Source organism: Lontra canadensis, unplaced genomic scaffold, assembly GCF_010015895.1.
Source record: "Lontra canadensis isolate GAN:19392208 unplaced genomic scaffold, GSC_riverotter_1.0 scaffold40, whole genome shotgun sequence".
Classification (NCBI taxonomy): Eukaryota; Metazoa; Chordata; class Mammalia; order Carnivora; family Mustelidae; genus Lontra; species Lontra canadensis.
The window spans coordinates 8,821,469-8,843,948 of record NW_022631034.1 but is presented as its reverse complement, the minus strand read 5'-3'; the positions used below and the strand labels follow the sequence as shown (position 1 = coordinate 8,843,948).

The window sequence follows — 22,480 nt, the reverse complement described above, 5'->3', positions numbered from 1 at the left end:
AGAACCATAGAAGGGCATTCTTCCCTTGACAATTAAATCTTTGTCCCTTTCTCCTTTGTCCCCAGGCACCAGATACCTCCCAACCAGATACTTGTCCTCTCCTGCCAAGTACAAAGTTTTTCTTTTCAAGTGACAGAGTTCCAAAATTACCTGTGACATCTCCTTTCCTACCATATGTGTCCAACATCCTGCTGATCCTTGTCTAGCCAATATCCATGTAGTTTCCCACTGCTAACAAGCTCATTCCTAATTTATCCTCTAGCAGGCAGCATTACAGCTGCCTGGTGGTTAAAGCTTAAGCCTTAGACAGCAACAAGCCTAACTTCAAGCACTGTTCATGCCACTGAAAACCATGACCCTGAGAAGTAAATAAAATTCTGAGGGGCGCTTGGGTGGCTCAGTAGGTATGTGTCCGACTCTTGATGTTGGCTCAGGTAATGATTTTGGGGTTGTGCAGTCGGGCTTACATGCTGGGCATGGAGCCTGCTTAGGATTCTCTCTCTCTGCCCCTCCCTGCCATCTTTTTACTGCAGCTCTGTTTTTTTACCCTACAAAATCTGAGTGAAAATAACATCTACCTTATAGAATTATTGTGAGACTCAAATGAGACAATGGATGCAATACATTTAGCATAGAACTTGACCCATTGTAAGTGATTAATACATTGAAGCTCTTATCATTATACTGTTTCCTCAATCTATAAATTCTTCCCTGCTCCTGGCTACCTGGTCCAAGTTCTAGTTATTTTTCAGTCTTTGCCAGATTCAGCTCTTCTCTATGGCTTCGGTAAATTTTAAAGATTTTATTTATTTATTTGAGAGGGCATGAGTGCACATGGGCATGAGGGAGGGGCAAAAGGAGAGGGGGTGGGGAGAGAGAATCTCAAGCAGACTCCTTGTTGAGGGTGGAGCCCGACTTGAGGTTCAATCTCACCACCCTAGATCATGACCTGAGCAGAATTCGAGTCAGATACTAAACCAACTGAGCCACTCAGGTGCCTGCTTCTGCAAATTTTGTTGTCTCCTTTGCCTGTTTTTCTTGAAGTCTGATATAAACTATATTGGTATTGACTTCTAGTACAGGACACCTAGTGACCCCTTAGTAAATTCTTTGGTTAATTGATGAAAAAGGGAAAGACACTATGGTAGTTTCTGCTAATGCCCCCCCATCCCCTCCGTTCTTCTGTGTTTGCTTGCAGCTATGGTAGGCTATTTCACCATGCCCCCCCAGTAAGCATGTTCTGTGTGGTTCCTCAGAAGGTCCTCAGCAGGATGGAGTCACCATGCCCTCAACAGTACCCCACTTGTGAACATGCCTTTTGTTAGCTTTGCTTCCTTCCCTATCTCATTCCCACTTACGCTTCCTAGAATTATCTCCTAAATTAACCTACCCACAGCAAAGTCCTTATCTCCGGGATTTATGTCTGGGAAACCTAAAACAGGAACTAACGTTACCAAGTCCATATTGCATGCAAAGCACCATGTTAGGCATTATACTTTATTATCTTCTTTCATATTCTCAACATTCTTACAGGATTTGGCATTATTATGCCCATTTTGTAGCAACAAATTAGAAAGCTGAAACTAAAACAATTAAATGACTTGTTCAACGTCATAAGTACATTAAGAAGCCAACCTAGCAATCTAAATACTTCTTTACGTGCCATTTCTGAGTTAATATTTGTATAGGAAAGGAATAAAATATTTCAGAGTAAAAGAAAAATATTGCAAGAAATAGGTAGAAGTGGACCTCTTAGTTTTAGTTAAAAGGTGACTCCAAAAAAAGATATAAAAGCAGAGTATAATGAAATAGCATCCAGAGACATTGGCCACTGAATGCTTAGATGACATTTAAATGCTTTCTTTACAGTCCACTACCTTTGTTCTGGAAATACAGACAGGAAGATAAGGCAGCAGAGGACTGTCTGAGTGAGTCAGATTTTATAAGACTGTATTAGAAGATGAAACCTATTTGGCTCTATGACATTGAAGAAAGAATGAAACAAAGACTTTTCTGGGTACTTAGATAATAAAAGGAAAGACTTGGATGGATGAGAAAAATTATTGAGAAAAATTTCTCTTCCATATTAAATTTCTCATTCAGAATTGATTTTTTTTTTATCTTCCTGAGTCACACAGGCCATGTACGTAAGGGTGATTGAATTATTACATGAACTGTCAAATCCAATAAATGTGAGTAAGGAGATAGCTGGGTAACTGTTAAAGGCAGCAAAGGAAAAAGAGATAGGTTTTCCATATGCAGAGGCAAGTGTTTTCAGATGGCTAGTGCATTTTCTAGATTTTTAGGAACTATATAAATCAAACTGAAAAAAGTTAGAAACATTCAGTTAGAATTAGACGGTACTATTTAGCTAATGCCTGTTACTTTCTGTCATTCTATATTCTCGCTGTCAGTCAAGTTCATAATTCTTGGAAAATAAAGGTGATAAGTTTATATGATGTAAAGCCCAGCATTTTCTGAGAAAATAGAATCAAGCCTTCTTAAGTTTGAGAACACTTGATATTTATACTAAGCTTTGAGATTATCTTGACAAAATGTAGAAAAAATCTTTATTATATATTGCCACTAAAGTTGCTGATGTTTGCCATTCATAATGACACATAAAGTCATAAAGAACTAGTCAATGTGAATTGGGTACTACAGTTTCATTCGGTTGAATTTTTAAATGGTTTTCACTTATATATAACCCAAAAGAATTACATCATAATATTTACTGTAAATTTATTAGCTCTGCTATGAAGTCATTTAGTTTTAAGCCCTAGAAAAAAACTGACTTCTAGCCAACCAAGCATTTGTAGTATGCCCTCTAATTCACATTCTAATAAATGTCATTTTCTAAGTGCATTACCTCAGGTTTTGGCTACAACCCAGATGAGTCCTGAGAGATTAAGAGAAATGTGTTTTCTGTCTGATTCATCCATATTTTATTTTACTTTTCATTAAGAAATTACTCTTTGAAGAAAATCAATAATCTCCTGTGACTGAGGGGAGAGGTTAGTGTGTTGCAGTCATGCATTCTAATTTCTCAAATCAGACTGCCTTTAGTCAGCTGTCACTGATAGAGTTTTTGTCCTTTCTTGTTCCTGCAGCCTGGGTACATGGAGACCCCAGGAGAGTGGCCTACCCTACAGACAGCAAGGGTCACTTTTGTGGCCAGAAGGGCACCCCCAATGAGTGAGTATAGCTGCCTTTCCTTTGTCTAATATTACTGTCTAAGGGGGAGCCAAGAAATTTTAACTGAACCAGCGTGAGTTCACTCCTTGGTGAGTCTCAGGTAGAAACTACACCAGGTGAGTTGTCACACAAAGGAAACTTTATTTGCACTAAATAAGTTGATCACAGGAAATAAAGTTGTAACTCTCTGAGCAAGGGTGAATGGGTTCCTTTTATTAAAGGTTAGGATGAATATTTAGATAGGAAAGCCTTGTCATCGTATGCATAGGTAGGTAGAAGGTCATACATGGACCTTAAAGAACTATGCCTAAAGATATATATGTATATAGACTTTTGAGATATATATCATATGGTGTATAAATGAGGCTCATGCTCCATCTTGGGCAGAGATTTTAGTATTACGATGAAGTAAAGGTAATTGTAGGTCATTCCAGAGGTCAATCCATGGTCCATCTGTGCAGAAGTGAGTCAGGGTTTAGCTCAAACTGGCTTGGTGGTCTGGGCCACCAGAGCTCTTCCTCAGGCAGTCATTATTGCTTGAGGTAGTTTCAATGTCCATCATGAGATGTTATCCCCATAAGGTCCTTTTTCTGAGTTAAGAGCTAAGTTGGGAGGAAGAGCTAAAGGAAAATGTGGGACAAATGTTGGTGGGTACAAGCAGGTGAGCCGTAATGGCCAGGACTTGGGGTCTCGCTGGTGAGAAAATAATTTGTACAATAATCCTACTAGACTTTGTAGGAAGATTGAAATTCAAAAAGGAGTTTTTCCCACCAGTTTTTCTTAGAGACCTTTTATAAGCAATTGGGAAATTTCATACTATATGACTTAGGATAAGTTGTCATTGTTATGCAGCATTTTATTAGAATGCATGAAGACTCTGCTTAGTAAAAGTATAATTATAGTGGATGAATTGGATGAGTGATTTTTATCAGAAGCCATATTTTAAAATGCCTTATGAAATAGGCTTTTGGAAGGCTGAGTACTGACTAGCTAAACATTACAGTTAGAATTGTTTTTGCCACAGTGCCTACTGACAAATCACTTCGCTTTTGAAAATGTGTGTCACCCAGAAGTCTTCAGTGAGTGGTAGACTTTTCAGGGCTCCTTGGTTACCACAGATAATGGCTCTGACTAGCTGAAATAAAAGAGAATGTTCTATCAAATTCCTTTCTAATGTTAATCATAACAAAAGTTTCCAATTTCCGAAAACAAGTTTTCTATTTCTTTACCTTAAAAAAAACAAAATAAAAACATAAATTTCACATTTTTAGAAACTCTCCTCTACTTTTCCACTGGTCCATTTCTTTTCTGGCAATACATGGGTTTTTACTAGATCTCCTGGTTCTTCATAGCTAAATCTGTTTCTATGAAAGTTGGCATTGAATAGGTTGAAAAAAACAAAAAAAAAAGCAGCCCTCACCTCTACCAAAAACAAAAAAATGTAAGTCCCAAAACATTTTTTGTGTGCTTTCATGTGAATGTTTGTTGTGTTCAGTCTGTTGCCCACCCATAACTTTGGAGCTTATTATTCCAAGAGATACAAATTTAAAAAATAGATTCAGGAAAGTATTAAAATTCACAGAGTAGAATTATTACAGATGATCGAGAGAAACTAGAAATTTGGGCAGCAGGGTGGGTGAGGATCAAATCCTTAATCATATCAGATTGAGTTTATGACAGAGGAGCGAACTCCTACAAAATGTCCTCGTCGCCCATTGGAGACTGGACTAAATCCTCATCTAGAGCGGTAATTCTTATTTTAACCTCAGTAACTCAGAAAATCCTAGACATTGCCAAAAAACTTTTACACTATGAAGGACAAAGAAAGCACCAGATGGTGTAAAAAAAAAATCATACAAATGTCTAAATCTCTAGTTCTTAAAATAGGCTATTTTTAAAAGGATCTGTGTAACAGTAAGTTTTCTAGATCTAAGCCAATGACCTACTTATTTCCAACAAAAATAGGATACTACAAATTGCAGCACCTAAAGATCATTCAAAGACAATCCTAGTGTAACACAGACATGTTCGTTAACATATGATTTATAACAACAATATATTGGAAACTCTACAGATATCCAGCAATGTGTGGATGATGATAAATTATGATGCCTCTAATGTAATGGAGCCATTAAAAATTATGTTTCTGTTTTTAGGGGGTAATTCTGTTGATTTTTTCCTTTATAGTTTTTAGATTTTTTTTATTGTTATGTTGGTCACCATACAGTAGTACATCATTAGTTTTTGATGTAGTGTTTCATGATAAATTGTTTGCATATAACACCCCATACTCCATGCAATCTGTGCCCTCATTAATACCCATCACCCAGCTCACCCATCCCCTCAACACCCTCTTTTCTAAAACCCCCAGTTTGTTTCCCGGAGTACATAGTCTCTCATGGTTTGTCTCCTGCTCCGATTTCTCTCCCTTTGTTTTTCCCTTCCTTCTCCTAATGGCCTCCATGTTATTCCTTATGTATAAGTAAGTGAAACCATATGATAATTGACTTTCTCTGTTTAACTTATTTCACTTAGTATAATCTCCTCTAGTCCCATCCATGTTGATGCAAAAGTTGGGTATTCATCCTTTCTGATGGCTGACTAATATTCCGTTGTGTATATGGACTGCATCTTCTTTATCCATTCGTCTGTTGAAAGGCATCTAAGCTCTTTCCACAATTTAGCTATTGTGGACATTGCTGCTATGAACACTGAGGTGCATGTGACACTTCTTTTCACTATATCTGTATCTTTGGGGTAAATACACAGTAGTGCAATTGCCAGGTCATAGGGTAGTTCTATTTTTAATTTTTCGAGGAAATTTCACGCTGTTTTCCCAGGTGGCTGCACCAACTTGCATTCCTACCAACAGTGTAAGAGGGTTCCCCTTTCTCCACAATGTCTCCAACCTTTGTTGTTTCTTGTTTTGTTGATTTTTGCCATCCTGACTGGTGTAAGGTAGTATCTTGGTGTGGTTTTGATTTGAATTTCCCTGATGGCTATGGATGATGAACACTTTTTTCATGTGTCTGTTAGCCAGTTTTATGTCTTTTTTGGAGAAGTGTCTGTTCATGTCTTCTGCCCATTTTTTGACTTGATTTTTTGTTTTTTTTTTTTTTGTGGGGGGGTATTGAGTTTGAGAAGATCTTTATAGATCTTGGGTATCAACCCTTTCTCTGTAGTGTCATTTGCAAATATCTTCTCCTATTCTGTAGGTTACCTTTTAGTTTTGTTGACTGTTTCTTTTGCTGCGCAGAAGGTTTTTGTCTTGATGAAGTCCTAATAGTTCATTTTTGCGTTTGTTTCCCTTCCCTTTGGAGAAGAGTCTTGCAAGAAGTTGCTGCAGCCAAGGTTGAAGAGGTTGCTGCGTGTGCTGTCGTCAAGGATTTTGATGGATTCCTGTCTCACATTGAGGTCTTTCATCTATTTAGAGTTTATCTTTGTGTAGAGTGTAAGAGAATGGTTGAGTTTCAGTCTTCTGTATATAGCTGTTCAATTTTCCCAGCACCATTTATTGAAGAGACTGTCTTTTTCCCATTGGATATTTTTTCTGCTTTTTCAAAGATTATTTGACCATAGAGTTGATAGTCCATATCTGGGCTCTCTATTCTGTTCCATTGGTCTATGTGTCTGTTTTTGTGTCAGTACCATACTGTCTTGGTGATCACAGCTTTGTAATATAGCTTGAAATCAGGCAATGTGATGCCCCCAGCTTTGTTTTTCTTTTTCAGCATTTCTTTGGCAATTCGGGGTCTTTTCTGGTTCCATACAAATTTTAGGATTGTTTGTTCCAGCATTCTGAAGAATTGCCATTGTTATTTTGATTGGGATAGCACTGGAAGTATAGATTGCTCTAGGCAGCATAGATATGTTAATAATGTTTATTCTTCTGATCCACGAGCATGGAATGTTTTTCTATCTTTTTGTGTCTTCAATTTCTTTCATGAGTGTTCTCCTAGAGTATAGATCCTTTACCTCTTTGGCGAGGTTTATTCCAAGGTATCTGATGGTTTTTGGTGCTATTGTAAGTGGAATTGATTCTCTAATTTCTCTTTGTACAGTTACATTGCTAGTATATAAGAAAGCGACTGATTAGTTTCTGGATTTTGTGTCATGACTAGAACTGCTTTCCTACTCTTGAAAATAACATTCACCTTTATTTCTCTAGTATTATTGTGGTTCCCTTAATTTTATATTTAAATTCTAATCTACTTGGAATTTCTTTTTTGTAAATGGACTGAAGTAGGAATCCAAATTTTTTCTAACTGCAGATGCAATTATCTGGGAATAGTTGGTAGTTGGTTGAGCAATATGTTTTCCCCACTGATTTCTGATACCATAACTATTATGTAATAATTACATAATACATAATAAATTTATAGTTTTAAGCTTCTCAATTGTTTTAATTCTTATAATAAATGTATATTAATATGAAAATTTATGAAGGATGTTTAAATGATGGTTAGTTTTTAATCGTAAGTTAAAATATTTATGAGAATGTCAGATTTCAATCACTTAAACAGTGTGGAACTATCACAGAAATAGTCAGAAAGAAGTAAATACATTTATAAATATAAATTTGGAATGTGATAAAGGTGGGATTTTGAATCAGTAACAAAGATGAATTGTCAAATGGTACTGGATTAATGGAAATACTATTCAAAAATTAGATATTTATCTCCTACCTTACACCAAAATGAATACTGAAACACTGAAGATTTTGTACATAAAATATACAATAAAAGAAGTGACAGAAGAAAACATAGAGGTATGTTTATAGAATTATGGGTAAGGAAGTCTATCTAAAAATATATTGCCACTATGTTACCACTTAACTCATTGTTTACAAAGTTAAAAGATAAGTGGCAGTCCAGAAAAAAATATTTTCAATGTATGTATCTAACAATGGGTCAATAGCTTTATTATATGAACTACGTGACAAAATCAAAGAGGAAAAGAATAATTCAGTATCAATGCTGGCAAAAGTCATAAACAGAAAATAACATAATGGCCAATAATCATACGAGACACTGTTCAACTATAGTTAAAGAAATGCAAATTAATACTTTTTTTTGTTTATTAGGTTGTCAGATTTAAAACATTAAAATTTTATAGTGCTAAACAGAGTAAGGGGGGGTAAAGCATCTCATTTTCTACTGTAGTAATGAAATATATGAAATGAAATACAATATTTATCAAAACTGTGGTATCTAAATGTGGTATATCCCTCTCATGAAATGGAATGGGGGGCACCAGATGTGGGGCTACTATCAGGTGGAAGCCAGTGGCGCTGGCAGTAGCAAGAATTCACCTGAGGCAGGGGTGCTTGGGTGGCTCAGATGTTTCAGCATCTGCCTTTGGCTCAGGTCATGATCTGCAGGTCTTGGGATGGAGCCCTGCATCAGGCTCCCTGATCAGTGGGGAGCCTTCTTCTCCCTCTCTTTCTGCCCCTCCCCCTGCTGTTTATTGAATACACCTCAAGGGAGCTGCAGGCCAGACAGTAGAGGAGAGGTGATCTGCAAGGAAGGTAGTGGGTGGGGGCTGTTTTTAAAGGGGGAAGGTGAGAAGGTTTGGAAACATGAACTTCCCTGTTTTGGTAACTGTGGCTGGTTGTAAGTGGGCCACGGGTTATCTCTAACCTATGGACCTTTTGAGGTGGGTCCCCTGATGGGCCTGTTGTATTCATTCAGCCAGGGTCACTTTGGACCCTTCTGCCTTGATCAAGTTTCCATTGCTCAAGCCTGTTGTCTAAAAGTGGCTTCTCCGAAATACTCGTTAAATTTGTATGTTCTTTCTGATTCAGCAGTTTTCCTCCTAGAAACGTATCTAGTGGAAATTTGCATAAAATTTCCTAATGTTACAGTGATACAGGTACTATGAAATAGTAGTAATAAAGTGGGAACAGCTTACATGTCCATCAATAGAGATTAATTAAATAAATTATTAGTACAGTCCTATGATAAAGTGTTGCATATTTACCAGTTCTAAAAACCTTGAACATAAACTAAAATATCATTAAAATAACACACACACACACACACACACACACACACACACACACATTTCTGTTGTAAAATGAAATGCATCTATGTTAGGGTGTGTAATTAATTTAAGAACCCCAAACGAAGCAGTCCAGGAAATTCTTGTTAGATTATAACAGAGTATTTGTACTAAGTTAGTGTCATGATGTACTCCCAACAACTTTTAGATTCTCAGATCTCAAAGACCTTCCCTATAACTAAGCTTAAATTTCATGTTTAGAAATGGCATGATAATATTTGGGATGTGGAGTTTGGCCATTTTGTGTTTTGTTTATCCATGCCTAACCAAAAGGACTCTTGGAGAAGCACTGGAGTTTTCTAAAATGTTGAAACAGATAAGACAGAGACCTCAAAGGAAAACAGAGTGCTCTGTTGATGTAACTCTCTCTGCCTATTGAGTTTCAGGGAAGTTATTCCTGACTTGCGTGTGTTCCTGTTCTTTGGGCTTTCCACTCAATTGATTTTGATGCCACCTTCTGGCTACTACAAAAACTTCAGCTTATAGAGGTGTTTTGAACATGGACGCTGCACAGTTACCAAATCAGAGGGAAATACCATCCCTAGTATGTGATTCAGTTAGAGACACAGGTAAGATTAAGAGGCCAAAACTCTTCCGCTTAAGTTTTGGCATCTAAGTCAAGCAAGAAAACTTGTCTTCAGTTTACTGAAGAACCTCTCTTAAAATAGCAAGAAATTCTCACCAATTTGTTGGAACACACTACAAGCCCAGATGTATTACTTGATTTAATTTTAAAAATCTATATTGATATAATAGGTATAATATATACATGTAAAGATAAACTGAATATTAATGAAAAGCTTATAAAGGCAATAAAAGCAATGGTCTCCTGTCCTATGACTCCTTACTGACAATTTCATTCCAGAGACCCTCTCTTCTTTCTCTGGTTCACTTAGTGAATTCAGGCTGCTATAACAAAATACGATAGACTGGTTGGCTTGTGAATGACAGAAATTCATTTCTTACAGTTCTAGGGACTGAAAGTCCAAGATCAGGGTGCCAGTGTGGTCAGGCTCTTGGTGAGGGCCTATTCCCCAATGTGCAGACAGAAGTCCTCTCTCTGCATCTTCAAAGGGAGGAAGGGGCTAGAGAGCTCTCTGGAGTCTAAGAGCACTAATCCTGTTCATGGGGGCTCCACCCACATGACCCATTCACCTCCCAAAAGTTCTACCTCCTAGGATTATCACATTGGGGGTTAGGATTTCAGCATATGAATTTGTGGCTAGACACAGGCATTCAGTCTGTAACACTGGCCTTAGTTCTCTGGTGGTTTTTTGCATAACTTTAAGTAATATGCTTACTCTTTTGTTCTGTGCTTTATTAATGTTAGAAAGTATGCATTAAAAAAAGTATTCATTGCCAGCCTGCTATGAAAAATGAAGATTTAACTCAGGATCTTCACCTGATCCCTACCTCCTCCCTTGTTTGCCGTTAGATTATTACCTTTAGATTTTCATAAGGTTACTTCTGTGACTTTAAATAGTATACTAATACCTCTATTTCTTGTTCCATTAACTTTTGTCAGTGTTGTGATTCCTCTTTATATAAAAGGAGGATATTATCCTGCTACCCTTCTCTCCTTTCCCCTTCCACTTTCTCTATTTACCTTTTCGTAACCAAATTTGTTATGATGTTCAGTTCTGCAACTTTAACAGAACCTTTCTTGTTCCACTGGTAGGTTGATTTTAGAAGTTAGAAGCAAAAGACTTTGACTGTGTTATAACTTTGTAAACTTTATTCAATACCAGGCCATATCAAAGTCAAATCTTTTGCTTTATTAGTGGCTTAGTATCATCCCACATTTTAGTTTGCTTTAACATAGGATATTAACATTCTTAATTATATTTTGTTTGCCAACAAGTTTTATTCCTTAAAAATTTTTTAACTGGCCTATAGTTGACTTATAGTGTTACCTTTTATGTAATATAATATGTAATTATATGTAAAAATGTTGACATAATGTTTTGGGTGTGCAATGTAGTGATTCAGCAACTGTATACATTTCCATATGCTCACCATGTCAAGGGTAGTTACTATCTGTCTTCAGAGAAAGTTATTACAGTATTATTGACTCTATTCCCTATGCTGTGCTTCTCATCCCTGTGACCTATTTATTTTATAATTGGAAGTATGTACCTTTTAATCCTGCCTATTTTGCTTATCTCTCTGCTCCTATCCCTCTGACAACCGCCAGTTTATTCTCTGTATTTATGAGTCTGTTGCTCTTTTGTTGTATTCATGTGTTCACTTGTTCTGTGGCATATAAAAAATAATGGAATATTAGCCATTAAAAAGGAATGAAATCTTGCCATTTGCAATAACATGGATGGAACTAGAAGGTATTATGTGAAGTTTTTTAATGAACAACCTTTATCAGGACCACAAGTTTTGCTACCCAATCACCCCATTTTTCAGAGGCCCCTTTTTTCTGAAGACAACCCTGCAGAACCTCTGTCCTTTTGTTTCACTCAGGACCTGGTAAATTTTAGATCTACTGCATAACTTTAATTTAGGGACCTGTTTACCCCATTAGATTGGATCCTGATTCTAGAGTTGCCAGATTTAGTGATCAAAAACACAGAATGCCCACTTAAATTTTAATTTCAGATAAACAACAGACACTTGTTAAAGTATGTACATGTCCCATGTACTGTTTCCTGTTTGCCAATTTATATTCCTTGCTGACACCCTTGTTTTGATGGAGAACATTTTCGATCTTCCTAGGAAAAGAAAGCACAGGAAGTATATTTTCCGAGTCCCTAGAAATACTTTTCTCTCTTTATAGTTGATTGATGGCCTACTGAAAGATTTGTACTTTTTTTTTTCATTTTATTTCTTTCCAGTGTTGCAGCATTCATGGTTTATGCACCACACCCAGTGGTCCATGCAATACCTGCCCTCTAATACCCACCACCAGCCTCACCCAACCCCCTACCCACCTCCCCTCCAAAATCCTCAGTTTGTTTCTCAGAGTCCACAGTCTCTCATGGTTTGTCTCCCCCTCCGACTTCCCCCAACTCACTTCTCCTTTGAAAGACAATTTTTGTCAGAGATTTGAAGACATTTTTCAGTGTTTTTGGAGTCCAGTATGGCTAATGCCAGTCTGATTCACATACTTTGTGGTGACATTTTTCCTTTTGGAAAAGATATTTAAAATCATTTCTTTATCCTTAGTGTTTTGAAATCCCACAATATGACATAGAACTTTTTCTCTTCTTAAATTCTTTTTGTTCAGTCCTGAGTCTGTTAATTCTGGAAAACTAGGATTCTTATTAGCCCTGGAAAATTTTCTTCAATTATTTCTTTGCTGTTTTCATTCTTTCCATTTTTTTGGTTGTCTCTTTGGAATTCTGTTATTCATACCTTGAACTTCCTGGATTAATTTCTTTTTTTTCTCTTTTCTTTTATTTATTTATTTATTTATTTATTTATTTATTGGTCTCACATTTTTATTTAAATTTCAGTTCGTTAACATACAATGTAATGTTAATTTCAGGTGTAGTTTAGTGATTCATCACTTTCTATAATACCTAATGCTGCTCACAACCAGTGCCCATTTAACCCATCCTCCCACCCATCTCCTCTCCAGCAACCCTCAGTTTGTTCTCTATAGTTAAGAGTTGGTTTTATGGGTTACCTCTCTTTTTCCCCCTTCTGTTCATGTTTTGTTTCTTAAGTTCCACATAGGACTGAACTCATACAGTATTTTTCTTTCTCTTACTGACTTATTTCACTTAGCATAATGCTCTCTAGTTTCATCATTTGTTTCAAATGGCAAGATTTCGTTTTTTTGATGGCTGAGTAATATTCCTGTGTGTGTGTGTGTGTGTGTGTGTGTGTGTGTGTGTATGTATGTACACACACCCCAAATATTCTTTATCCATTCATCAGTTGAGGAGCATTTGGGCTCTTTCCACAATTGGACTATTGTTGATAGTGCTGCTATAAACATTGGGATGCATGTATCCCTTCAAATGAGTATTTTTGTATCTTTTGGGTGAAAGTCGTACCATTGCTGGGACATAGACTATTCTATTTTTAACTTTCTGAGGAGCCTCCACACTGTTTTCCAGAGTGGCTCCACCAGTGTGCATTCCTACCAACAGTGTAAGAGTGTTTCCCTTTCTCCACATCTTTGCCAACATTTGTTGTTTCCTGTATTGTTATTTTTAGCCATTCTGACAGGAATGTGGTGATACCTCACTGTAGTTTTATTTGCATTTTTCTGATGAGCAGTGATATTGAGCAACTTTTCATGTGTCTGTTGGCCATCTGGAAGTCTTCTTTGGAAAAATGTCTGATCTTGTCTTCGGCCCATTTTTTAACTGGATTATTTGTTTTCTGAGTATTGAGTTTGATAAGTTCTTTTTAGATTTTAGATACCAACACTTTATCAGACGTGTCATTTGCTAATATCTTCCTCCATTTCATTGATGCCTTATAGTTTTGTTGTTTCCTTTGCTGTGCAGAAGATTTTTATCTTGATAAAGTCCCAATAGTTCATTTTTGCTTTTGTTTTCCTTGCTTCCCGTGACAGGTCTAGTAAGAAGCTGCTACAACTGATGTCAAGGAGGTTATCATCAAAGAGGATTTTGCTGGTTTCCTATCTCACATTTAGGTCTTTAATCCATTTTTATTTTTGTGTGTGGTGTAGGAAAGTGTCCAGTAAATGGCATTGCTTATGGTTTTCCATGTCCACTCAAAGAGTCCCCTTTAACATTTTTTGTAGGGCTGGTGTAGTGGTCATGAATTCCTTTAATTTTTGTTTGTCTGGGAAATTCTTTTTTTCTTTCTATTCTATCTGATTGCCTTGCTGGATAGAGCATTCTTAGTTGCAGGTTTTTTTCTTTCAGTATTTTGAATACATCATGCCAGCCTCTTCAGGCCTACAAAATTTCTGCTGAAAAATCAGCTGATGGCCTTATGGGATTTTCCTTGTATGCACCTGTTTTCTTTTGCTGCTTTTAAAATTCTCTCCTTACCACTACTTTTTGCCATTTTAATTACTATGTATCTTGGTGTGGACCTTCCTGGATTGATTTTGATGGGGGTTCTCTGGGAGCTTTGAATCTAGATTTCTGTCTCCTTCCCCAGATTTGAGAAGTTTTCACCTATTATTTCTTCAGATAAATTTTCTACCTCCCTTTTTTCTTTCTTCTCTTTCTAGGATCTGTATAATGCAAATGTAGATACACTGGATGGTGTCACTGAGGTCCCTAAGTCCTTTTTCATTTTGTATTATTTTTTCTCTCACCTATTCAGGTTGATTGCTTTCTATTAGTCTGTCCTTCAGATCATTAATTTTTTTCTCCATCTCCTCTAGTCCACTATTTATTCCATTTAGTTTTTTTTTTTTTTTAATTTTTGTTATTTCTTCATCTCTGGTTTGTTCTTGTTTTCTGTCTCTTTGTTGAGGGTCTCATTGAGTTCTTCCACTCTTTTCTCAAGTCCACTGAGTATTTTTGTGTCCATTATTTTAAATTCTCCATTTAAGAGAAGGTATATATATATTATTTCATTACATTTAGTGCTCTTGCTATAATTTTGTCCTCTTATTTGGAACGAGTTTGTCTATCTCCTTAATTCATGGAACTCTGTGTCTATTTTTATGTGTTAGGAAAGTCAGCTATATTTCCTGCTCTTGAAAGTAATGGCCTTATAAAGGGGAGGTCCTGCAGTGCCCTCCCCTGCAATGTTCTCCGTTTACCAGAACTCTGGCACTTTAGGAATGTATGTTGGGTGTGCCCTGCTGTGGTGGCTGAGCTGTTTTTGTCTTTAGTCCAGTTATCTGCAATGGCTCTCTCCTTGTGGGCAGACTTGTGCCCTGTGTTAGTGGACTAGTCTGCAGCCATCTTGCACTTGAGTTGAGTCAGACTAGATGTTTGCTAGAGATGCTGTAGCACAGAACTGTGGGGTTCTTTTCTCTCTGTTGTCCCTTGAGAAGCTTTTGTTGGTGGGAATGGCCAGTAGTCAGACCAGATGTCTGCCCATCCTAACTTTGTGGCCAAATTCAGTCTGGTATGTGTGGTTATCACCCCTGGGTAGGAGTCACTTTGAAGTTGTGCTGGGATCTCTCAGGGCTGCTTGCACACTGCCAGGCTCATGGCAGGACTTTGAATGGTCTCTCCATGGTTGTACTGGAGGGGGCAAGTCCACAGGAGAACACAGGGTTGAGGTGTACGGTGTCAGGAAGCTTTGCTCAGGTCTGCTTAGGAGTGGCCCTAGAATAAAGGCTTGGCTGTGGAGAGGCATGTCTGCTGAAGACTGCGAGGGCAGGGTATAGTGTTAGCAAGCGAGGATATCAAGTGTTGGCACTATGTTGGTTAGACACAGGTGTCCCTGTGTCTAAGCTGAGGGGCATTGTAAGGGGAGGAACGACACCTGTCCTCTTTTATTCTTGGTGAAATCCCCCCAAATCCCTGCCCTTCCAGCCTTCACTCCCAGATTAGTAAACAAATCTCCATCCTCTGTATCCCAAGTGTTTTTCAAACTGCTGCTTCTATACTGTACCGTAGTGGGACTGTTTGTTGTGCTATCTTTTTAAGGGTGGGGAGTCCATTTCCTCCTGTCTTCCAGGCTCTCCCAGCTCTTCCAGAGTCCACCCTGCTGACTTTTAAAGTTCCAGGTATTAAGCCCCAGTGACTGTAAAAACTCACAAAACTCATTCTGTCTGGTTTTCAAAGCCAAATGCTGCTGTGGTTTATCTTCTCCATGCAGATTCTCTATTCCTGGGATACCTGGTTTACTTGCATTGTTCCTCTGTGGACAGTCCCGTGGGTCTGTTTAACTCCTCTCTGTATCTCTGTTCTTCCTACCCGCTTTAGGGTGACCTCTTCTTTACATTTAGCTTTGGAGAATCTGTTCTGCCAATCTTTTGGTCATTTTCTGGGTTATTTATACTGATGGGCGTGTTCTCTTGTATCCATGGGATGTGGTGAGCTTAGGGTCTTCCTACTTTCCCATTTTCCTCATTTTTTCATCTTTAAAGGCTTTATCCTCTATTTATTCCTTTGTAATGATACAATATTTTTATTTTATGGACAGTCTGCTTGAATTACCTTGAAAATACTGGATTTTCTTTCAAGGTCCATCCTATGCACTAAGTTACTTTGTTTCATTCAGCATCAGTTTTAGTTTTTTTTTTTTTAATTTAGTCTTTCTCTTTCATATTCTGATTCCTCCTTACGTTTCTGATTCTACTTGATTACCCATTATTATTTAAAAAAAAATAAGTCACTTGTGTGAATTGGTCCCACAGCTATGTTAGTAAGTCAGTTTTCCTGTGAGACCTCTGCTCTGTAGAAGGTAATGAAGCCATGTTTGCTGTTGTATTTCACTGTAGCAGGAACTGATGGGAAGCTGGCTGTCAGGCATGTGCTTGGGAAAATGCCAGAATATGAAGGCATCTAGGCTGGGACACCAAATTCCATAAAATCCTTTGCTAACCCCAGAAGTTCTATAATGGAGGAATTCCATAATGGAGGCCTCAATTTTGCGTGTTTTTCTTGGATGCTGGAATTCCAAGTGCCGAGATATGGGAAAAACAGAGAGGTGCTGGTTTGTACTATAACTCTATATAAACCTTTAGTTACTTTTGTGACATCTCTGCCTAAAAGGTGTTCAGGTGGTGAAGTGGGGCAGAAAGCTAGGTAGGACAGTGTGGTCTCAGGATCCCCAGGGTCACAGAAAGAATGGGGGTGCCTGAGTGCAGCAGAGTTCCCAAGCATTGGAGCAGGAAAGCCAGCTATCATTAGCAAGCCCCAGAATGGCCTCTCAGCCAGGTGGGAGGCCAGTCCTGGGAGGACTGGTGCACTGCAGGAGTCTGTGGGCACCGCAAGAGTCTGTGGAGTTTGATGTACACAAAAGGGATTGCCTGCTTTTCCCTGAGAGTACACTGAAGAGTGGGGGCCACAATCGTTCAGCCCAGGGGCTGGAGATAGGGCTGCCACCATTTTTTTTTTTCCATCTAAAATGGCATGAAAAGCCTTCAAGGAACAAAAGCCACTTAGAGCAACCCAGAGCAGCTTATACTGAGCCCAGCCCCCTGGCAGGGGGTGGTGTAAGTCTGCCCAGAAAAAGACACCTGAGAATCAGCACAGCAGGCTCCGCCCATGGAAGATCAGGAGGAATATCAGGTGAATATAAAGTTTACTGACCTGTAATACAAAGAACTGAAAAACTCCTGCAGTAGGGGAAAATAGTATATAGAATTTTTTGAGGGGGTTTTTCCTTATAATTCCTTAATCTTTTAATTTAAAATTTTCTTTTTCTTTTGTTTTTCTGTTTTTCCCTTTCTTTAATTTAATTTAATTTAATTTCTTTTCAGTGTAACAGAATTCATTATTTATGCACCACACCCAGTGCTCCATGCAATATGTGCCCTTCATCATACCCACCACCAGGCTCCCCCAACCTCCCACACCCCACCCCTTCAAAACCCTCAGATTGTTTTTCAGAGTCCAAAGTCTCTCATGGTTCATCTCTGCCTCCAATTTCCTTCAACTCCCTTCTCTTCTCCATCTCTCTGTGTCCTTCCTGTTATTTCTTATGCTCCACAAATAAGTGAAACCATATGGTAATTGACTCTCTCTGCTTGACTTATTTCACTCAGCATAATCTCTTCCAGTCCCCTCCATGTTGATACAAAAGTTGGGTATTCATCTTTTTGATGGAGGCATAATACTCCATACTGTATATGGACCACATCTTCCTTATCCATTCATCCGTTGAAGGGCATCTTGGTTCTTTCCACAGTTTGGCAACCGTGGCCATTGCTGCTATAAACATTGGGGTACAGATGGCCCTTCTTTTCACTACATCTGTATCTTTGGGGTAAATACCCAGTAGTGCAATTGCAGGGTCATAGGGGAGCTCTATTTTTAATTTCTTAAGGAATCTTCACACTGTTCTCCAAAGAGGCTGCACCAACTTGCATTCCCACCAACAGTGTAAGAGGGTTCCCCTTTCTCCACTTCCTCTCCAACACATGTTGTTTCCTGTCTTGCTAATTTTGGCCATTCTAAGTGGTGTAAGGTGGTATCTCAATGTGGTTTTAATTTGAATCTCCTGATGGCTAATGATGATGAACATTTTTTAATGTGCGTTAGCCATTTATATGTCTTCATTGGAGAAGTGTCTGTTCATGTCTTCTGCCCATTTATTGATATGATTATCTGTTTTGTGTGTGTTGAGTTTGAGAAGTTCTTTATAGATCCTGGATATCAGCCTTTGTCTGTACTGTCATTTGCAAATATCTTCAATTCCATGGATTGCCTCTTTGTTTTGTTGACTGTTTCCTTTGCTGTGCTTCGAAGCTTTTGATCTTAATGAAGTCCCAAAAGTTCATTTTCGATTTTGTTTCCTTCGCCTTTGGAGACATATCTTGAAAGAAGTTGTTGTGGCTGATATTGAAGAGGATACTGCTTATGTTCTCCTCTAGGATTCTGATGGATTCCTGCCTCACGTTGAGGTCTTTTATCCATTTTGAGTTTATCTTTGTGTACGGTGTAAGAGAATGGTCGAGTTTCATTCTTCTACATATAGCTGTCCAATTTTCCCAGCATCATTTATTGAAGAAAGTGTCTTTTTTCCACTGTATATTTTTTTCCTGCTTTCTCAAAGATTATTTGGACATAGAGTTGAGGGTCCATATCTGGGTTCTTTACTCTGTTTCACTGGTCTATGTGTCTGTTTTTATGCCAGTACCGTGCTGCCTTGGTGATCACAGCTTTGTAGTAAAGCTTGAAATCAGGCAATGTGATACCGCCAGTTTTGTTTTTGTTTTTCAACATTTTTTTAGCAATTTGGGGTCTCTTCTGATTCCATACAAATTTTAGGATTATTTGCTCCAGCTCTTTGAAAAATACCGGTGGAACGTTAATCGGAATGGCATTAAAAGTATAGATTTCTCTAGGCAGTATAGACATTTTAACAATGTTTATTCTTCTGATCCAAGAGCCTGGAATGGTCTTCCATATTTTTGTGTCTTATTTGATTTCTTTCATGAGTGTTCTATAGTTCCTCGAGTACAGATCCTTTACCTCTTTGGTTTGATTTATTCCCAAGTATCTTATCATTCTTGGTGCTATAGTAAATGGAATCAATTTTCTAATTTCCCTTTCTGTGTTTTCATTGTTAGTGTATAAGAAAGCAACTGATTTCTGCACATTGACTTTGTATCCTGCCACATTACTGAATTGCTATATGAGTTATAGTAGTTTGGGGGTGGAGTCCTTTGGGTTTTCCATATAAAGTATCATGTCATCTGCGAAGAAAGTTTGACTTCTTCATTGCCAACATGGATACCTTTTATTTCTCTTTGTTGTCTGATTGCTGTTGCTAGGACTTCTAATACTATTTTGAACAAGTGTGGTGAGAGTGGGTATCCTTGTCATGTTCCTGATTTCAACGGGAAGGCTGTGAGCTTTTTCCCATTGAGGATGATATTTGCTGTGGGTCTTTCATAGATAGATTTTATGAAGTTCAGGAATGTTCCCTCTATCCCTATACTTTGAAGCGTTTTAATCAGGAACGGATGCTGGATTTTGTCAAATGCTTTTTCTGCATCAATTGAGAGGACCATGTAGTTATTCTCTCTTATTAATTTGTTCTATCACATTGATTGATTTGCGAATGTTGAACCATCCTTGTAACCCAGGGATGAATCCCACCTGGTCATGGTGGATAATCTTTTTAATGTGCTGTTGGATCCTATTAGCTAGGATCTTGTTGAGAATCTTAGCATCCATATTCATCAGTGATATTGGTCTGAAATTCTCCTTTTTGATAGGGTCTTTGCCTGGCTTGGGGATCAGGGTAATGCTGGCTTCATAAAAAGAGTCTGGAAGTTTTCCTTCTGCTTCAGTTTTTTGAAACAGCTTCAGGAGAATTGGTGGTATTTCTTCTTTGAAAGTTTGGTAGAAATCCCCAGGGAATCCATCAGGTCCTGGGCTCTTGTTTTTTGGGAGGTTTTTGATCACTGCTTCAATCTCGTTCCTAGATATAGGTCTATTCAGGTTGTCAATTTCTTCCTGGTTCAATTTTGGGAGTTTATAGTTTTCCAGGACGGCATCCATTTCATCTAGGTTGCTTAGCTTATTGGCATATAACTGTTGATAATAACTTCTGATGATTATTTCTACTTCCTTGGTATTAGTTGTGATCTCTCCCTTTCCATTCATAATTTTATTAATTTGGGCTTTCTCTCTTTTCTTTTGGATTAGTTTGGCCAGTGGTTTATTGATCTTATTGATTCTTTCAAAAAACCAGCTTCTAGTTTCATTGATGTGTTCTATTGTATCTCTAGTTTCTATCTCATTGATCTCTGCTCTAATCTTGATTATTTCCCTTCTTGTGTGTGGAGTTGGCTTAATTTGTTATTGATTCTCCAGTTCTTTAAGGTATAGAGACAGCTGGTGTATTCTGGATTTTTCAGTTTTTTTTGAGGGAGGGTTGAATGGCTATGTATTTCCCCCTTAGGACTGCCTTTGCTGTATCCCATAGGTTTTGGACCAAAGTGTCTTCATTCTCATTGGTTTCCATGAATTGTTTAAGTTCTTCTTTGATCTCCTGGTTGATCCATGCATTCTTAAGCAAGGTGGTCTTTAGCTTCCAGGTATTTGAGTTCCTTCCAAACTTTTCCTTGTGGTTGTGCTCCAGTTTCAAAGCCCTGTGATCTGAGAATATGCAGGGAATAATCTCAGTCCTTTGGTATTGGTTGAGTCCTGATTTGTGACCCAGTGTATGGTCTATTCTGGAGAAGGTTCCATGTGCTCTCGAGAGGAATGAGTATTCTGTTGTTTTAGGGTGGAATGTTCTGTTTATATCTATGAGGTCCATCTGGTCCAATGTGTCATTCAATGCTCTTGTTTCTTTATTGATTTTCTACTTGGATGATCTATTAATGAGAGTGGTGTGTTAAGATCTCCTACTATTAATGTATTCATATCAATATGACTCTTTATCTTGATTAACAGTTGTCCTATGCAGTTGGCTGTTCCCGTATTGGGGGCATAAATATTTACAATTGTTAGATCTTCTTGGTGGATAGCCCCTTTAAGAATGATGTAGTGTCCTTCTGTATCTCTGAGTTGAGTCTTTAGTTTAAAATCTAATTTACCTGATATGAGAATTGCTACCCCAGCCTTCTTTTGAGGCCCATTGGCATGAAAGATGCTTCTCCATCCCTTCACTTTCAGTCTGGGTGTATCCTTAGGTTCGAAATGGGTCTCTTGTAGACAACATATGGATGGGTCCCGTCGTTTTATCCAATCTGCAACCCTGTGTCATTTTATGGGCGCATTTAGGCCATTCACATTGAGAGTGATTATTGAGAGATACGTTTTTATTGACATCATGTTACCTGTGAAGTCTTTGTTTCTATAGATTGTCTCCATATATTTCTGTTCAATGATATTCTTGGAATTTTTCCTCTTTTATAGAACCCCCCCTTAATATTTCCTGCAGTGTTGGCTTGGTGGTCACATACTCTTTTAAACCTTGCTGGTCTTGGAAGCTGTTTATCTCTTCATCCATTTTGAATGTCAGTCTTGCTGGATAAAGTATTCTTGGCTGCATGTTCTTCTCATTTAGTGCCCTGAATACATCTTGCCAGCCCTTTCTCTGTTTTTCCTTTTCAACTAGTTTCTTTTATCAACTCCTTATGTCTTTTTTCAATTTTCATTTTTATATATACATTTTATAGATATATTCTTCATTTCTGGCTTCCTTTCACTGTATTCAATTTTGTGTGTGTGTGTGTGTGTGTGTGTGTGTGTTCTTTCTTCCTTCTTTCCTTCCTTCCTTCCTTCCTTCCTTTACAGTTTTGGGATCAAGTGTCTTCTAACAAACAGACAAAAGTATATCCAGGACCAAGGGTAGCATCCTGTTCTACCTGTTTGATTATAGTCTCTACTCCCACCTTTTTTTCTTTTCTTTTTTGCTTTTTAATCTCTTCTGATTTGCCTAGTGTATATTTTACTGGGGTCGTGGTTGATATTTTTATTTTTTATTTCTTTTTTGTTCTCTTGTTCATCTATTTTTTTTCTCTAGACAAAATGAGCAGAAGGAAAAATTCCCAGAAAAAAAGAACAAGAAGAAGTAATCACTGTAATAGACTTAATAAATATGGATATTGGTAAAATGTCAGAGCTAGAATTAAGAACAATGATTATAAGGACACTAGTTGGGCTTTAAAAAAGCACAGAAGACATAAGAGAATCCCTTT

General features: G+C 37.9%; 1 protein-coding gene across 3 annotated transcripts in view; it reads left to right on the top strand.

The window, feature by feature from the left end:
• Positions 1 to 22,480, top strand: part of SLC44A5 (solute carrier family 44 member 5) — a 393,104-nt gene that overhangs the window by 292,886 nt on the left and 77,738 nt on the right. For all 3 annotated transcript variants that reach the window (XM_032870125.1, XM_032870124.1, XM_032870123.1), the window contains exon 6: positions 3,111 to 3,195. In XM_032870125.1, the coding sequence (XP_032726016.1) occupies positions 3,111 to 3,195 (85 nt within the window). The remainder of the gene's footprint in view (positions 1 to 3,110; positions 3,196 to 22,480) is intronic.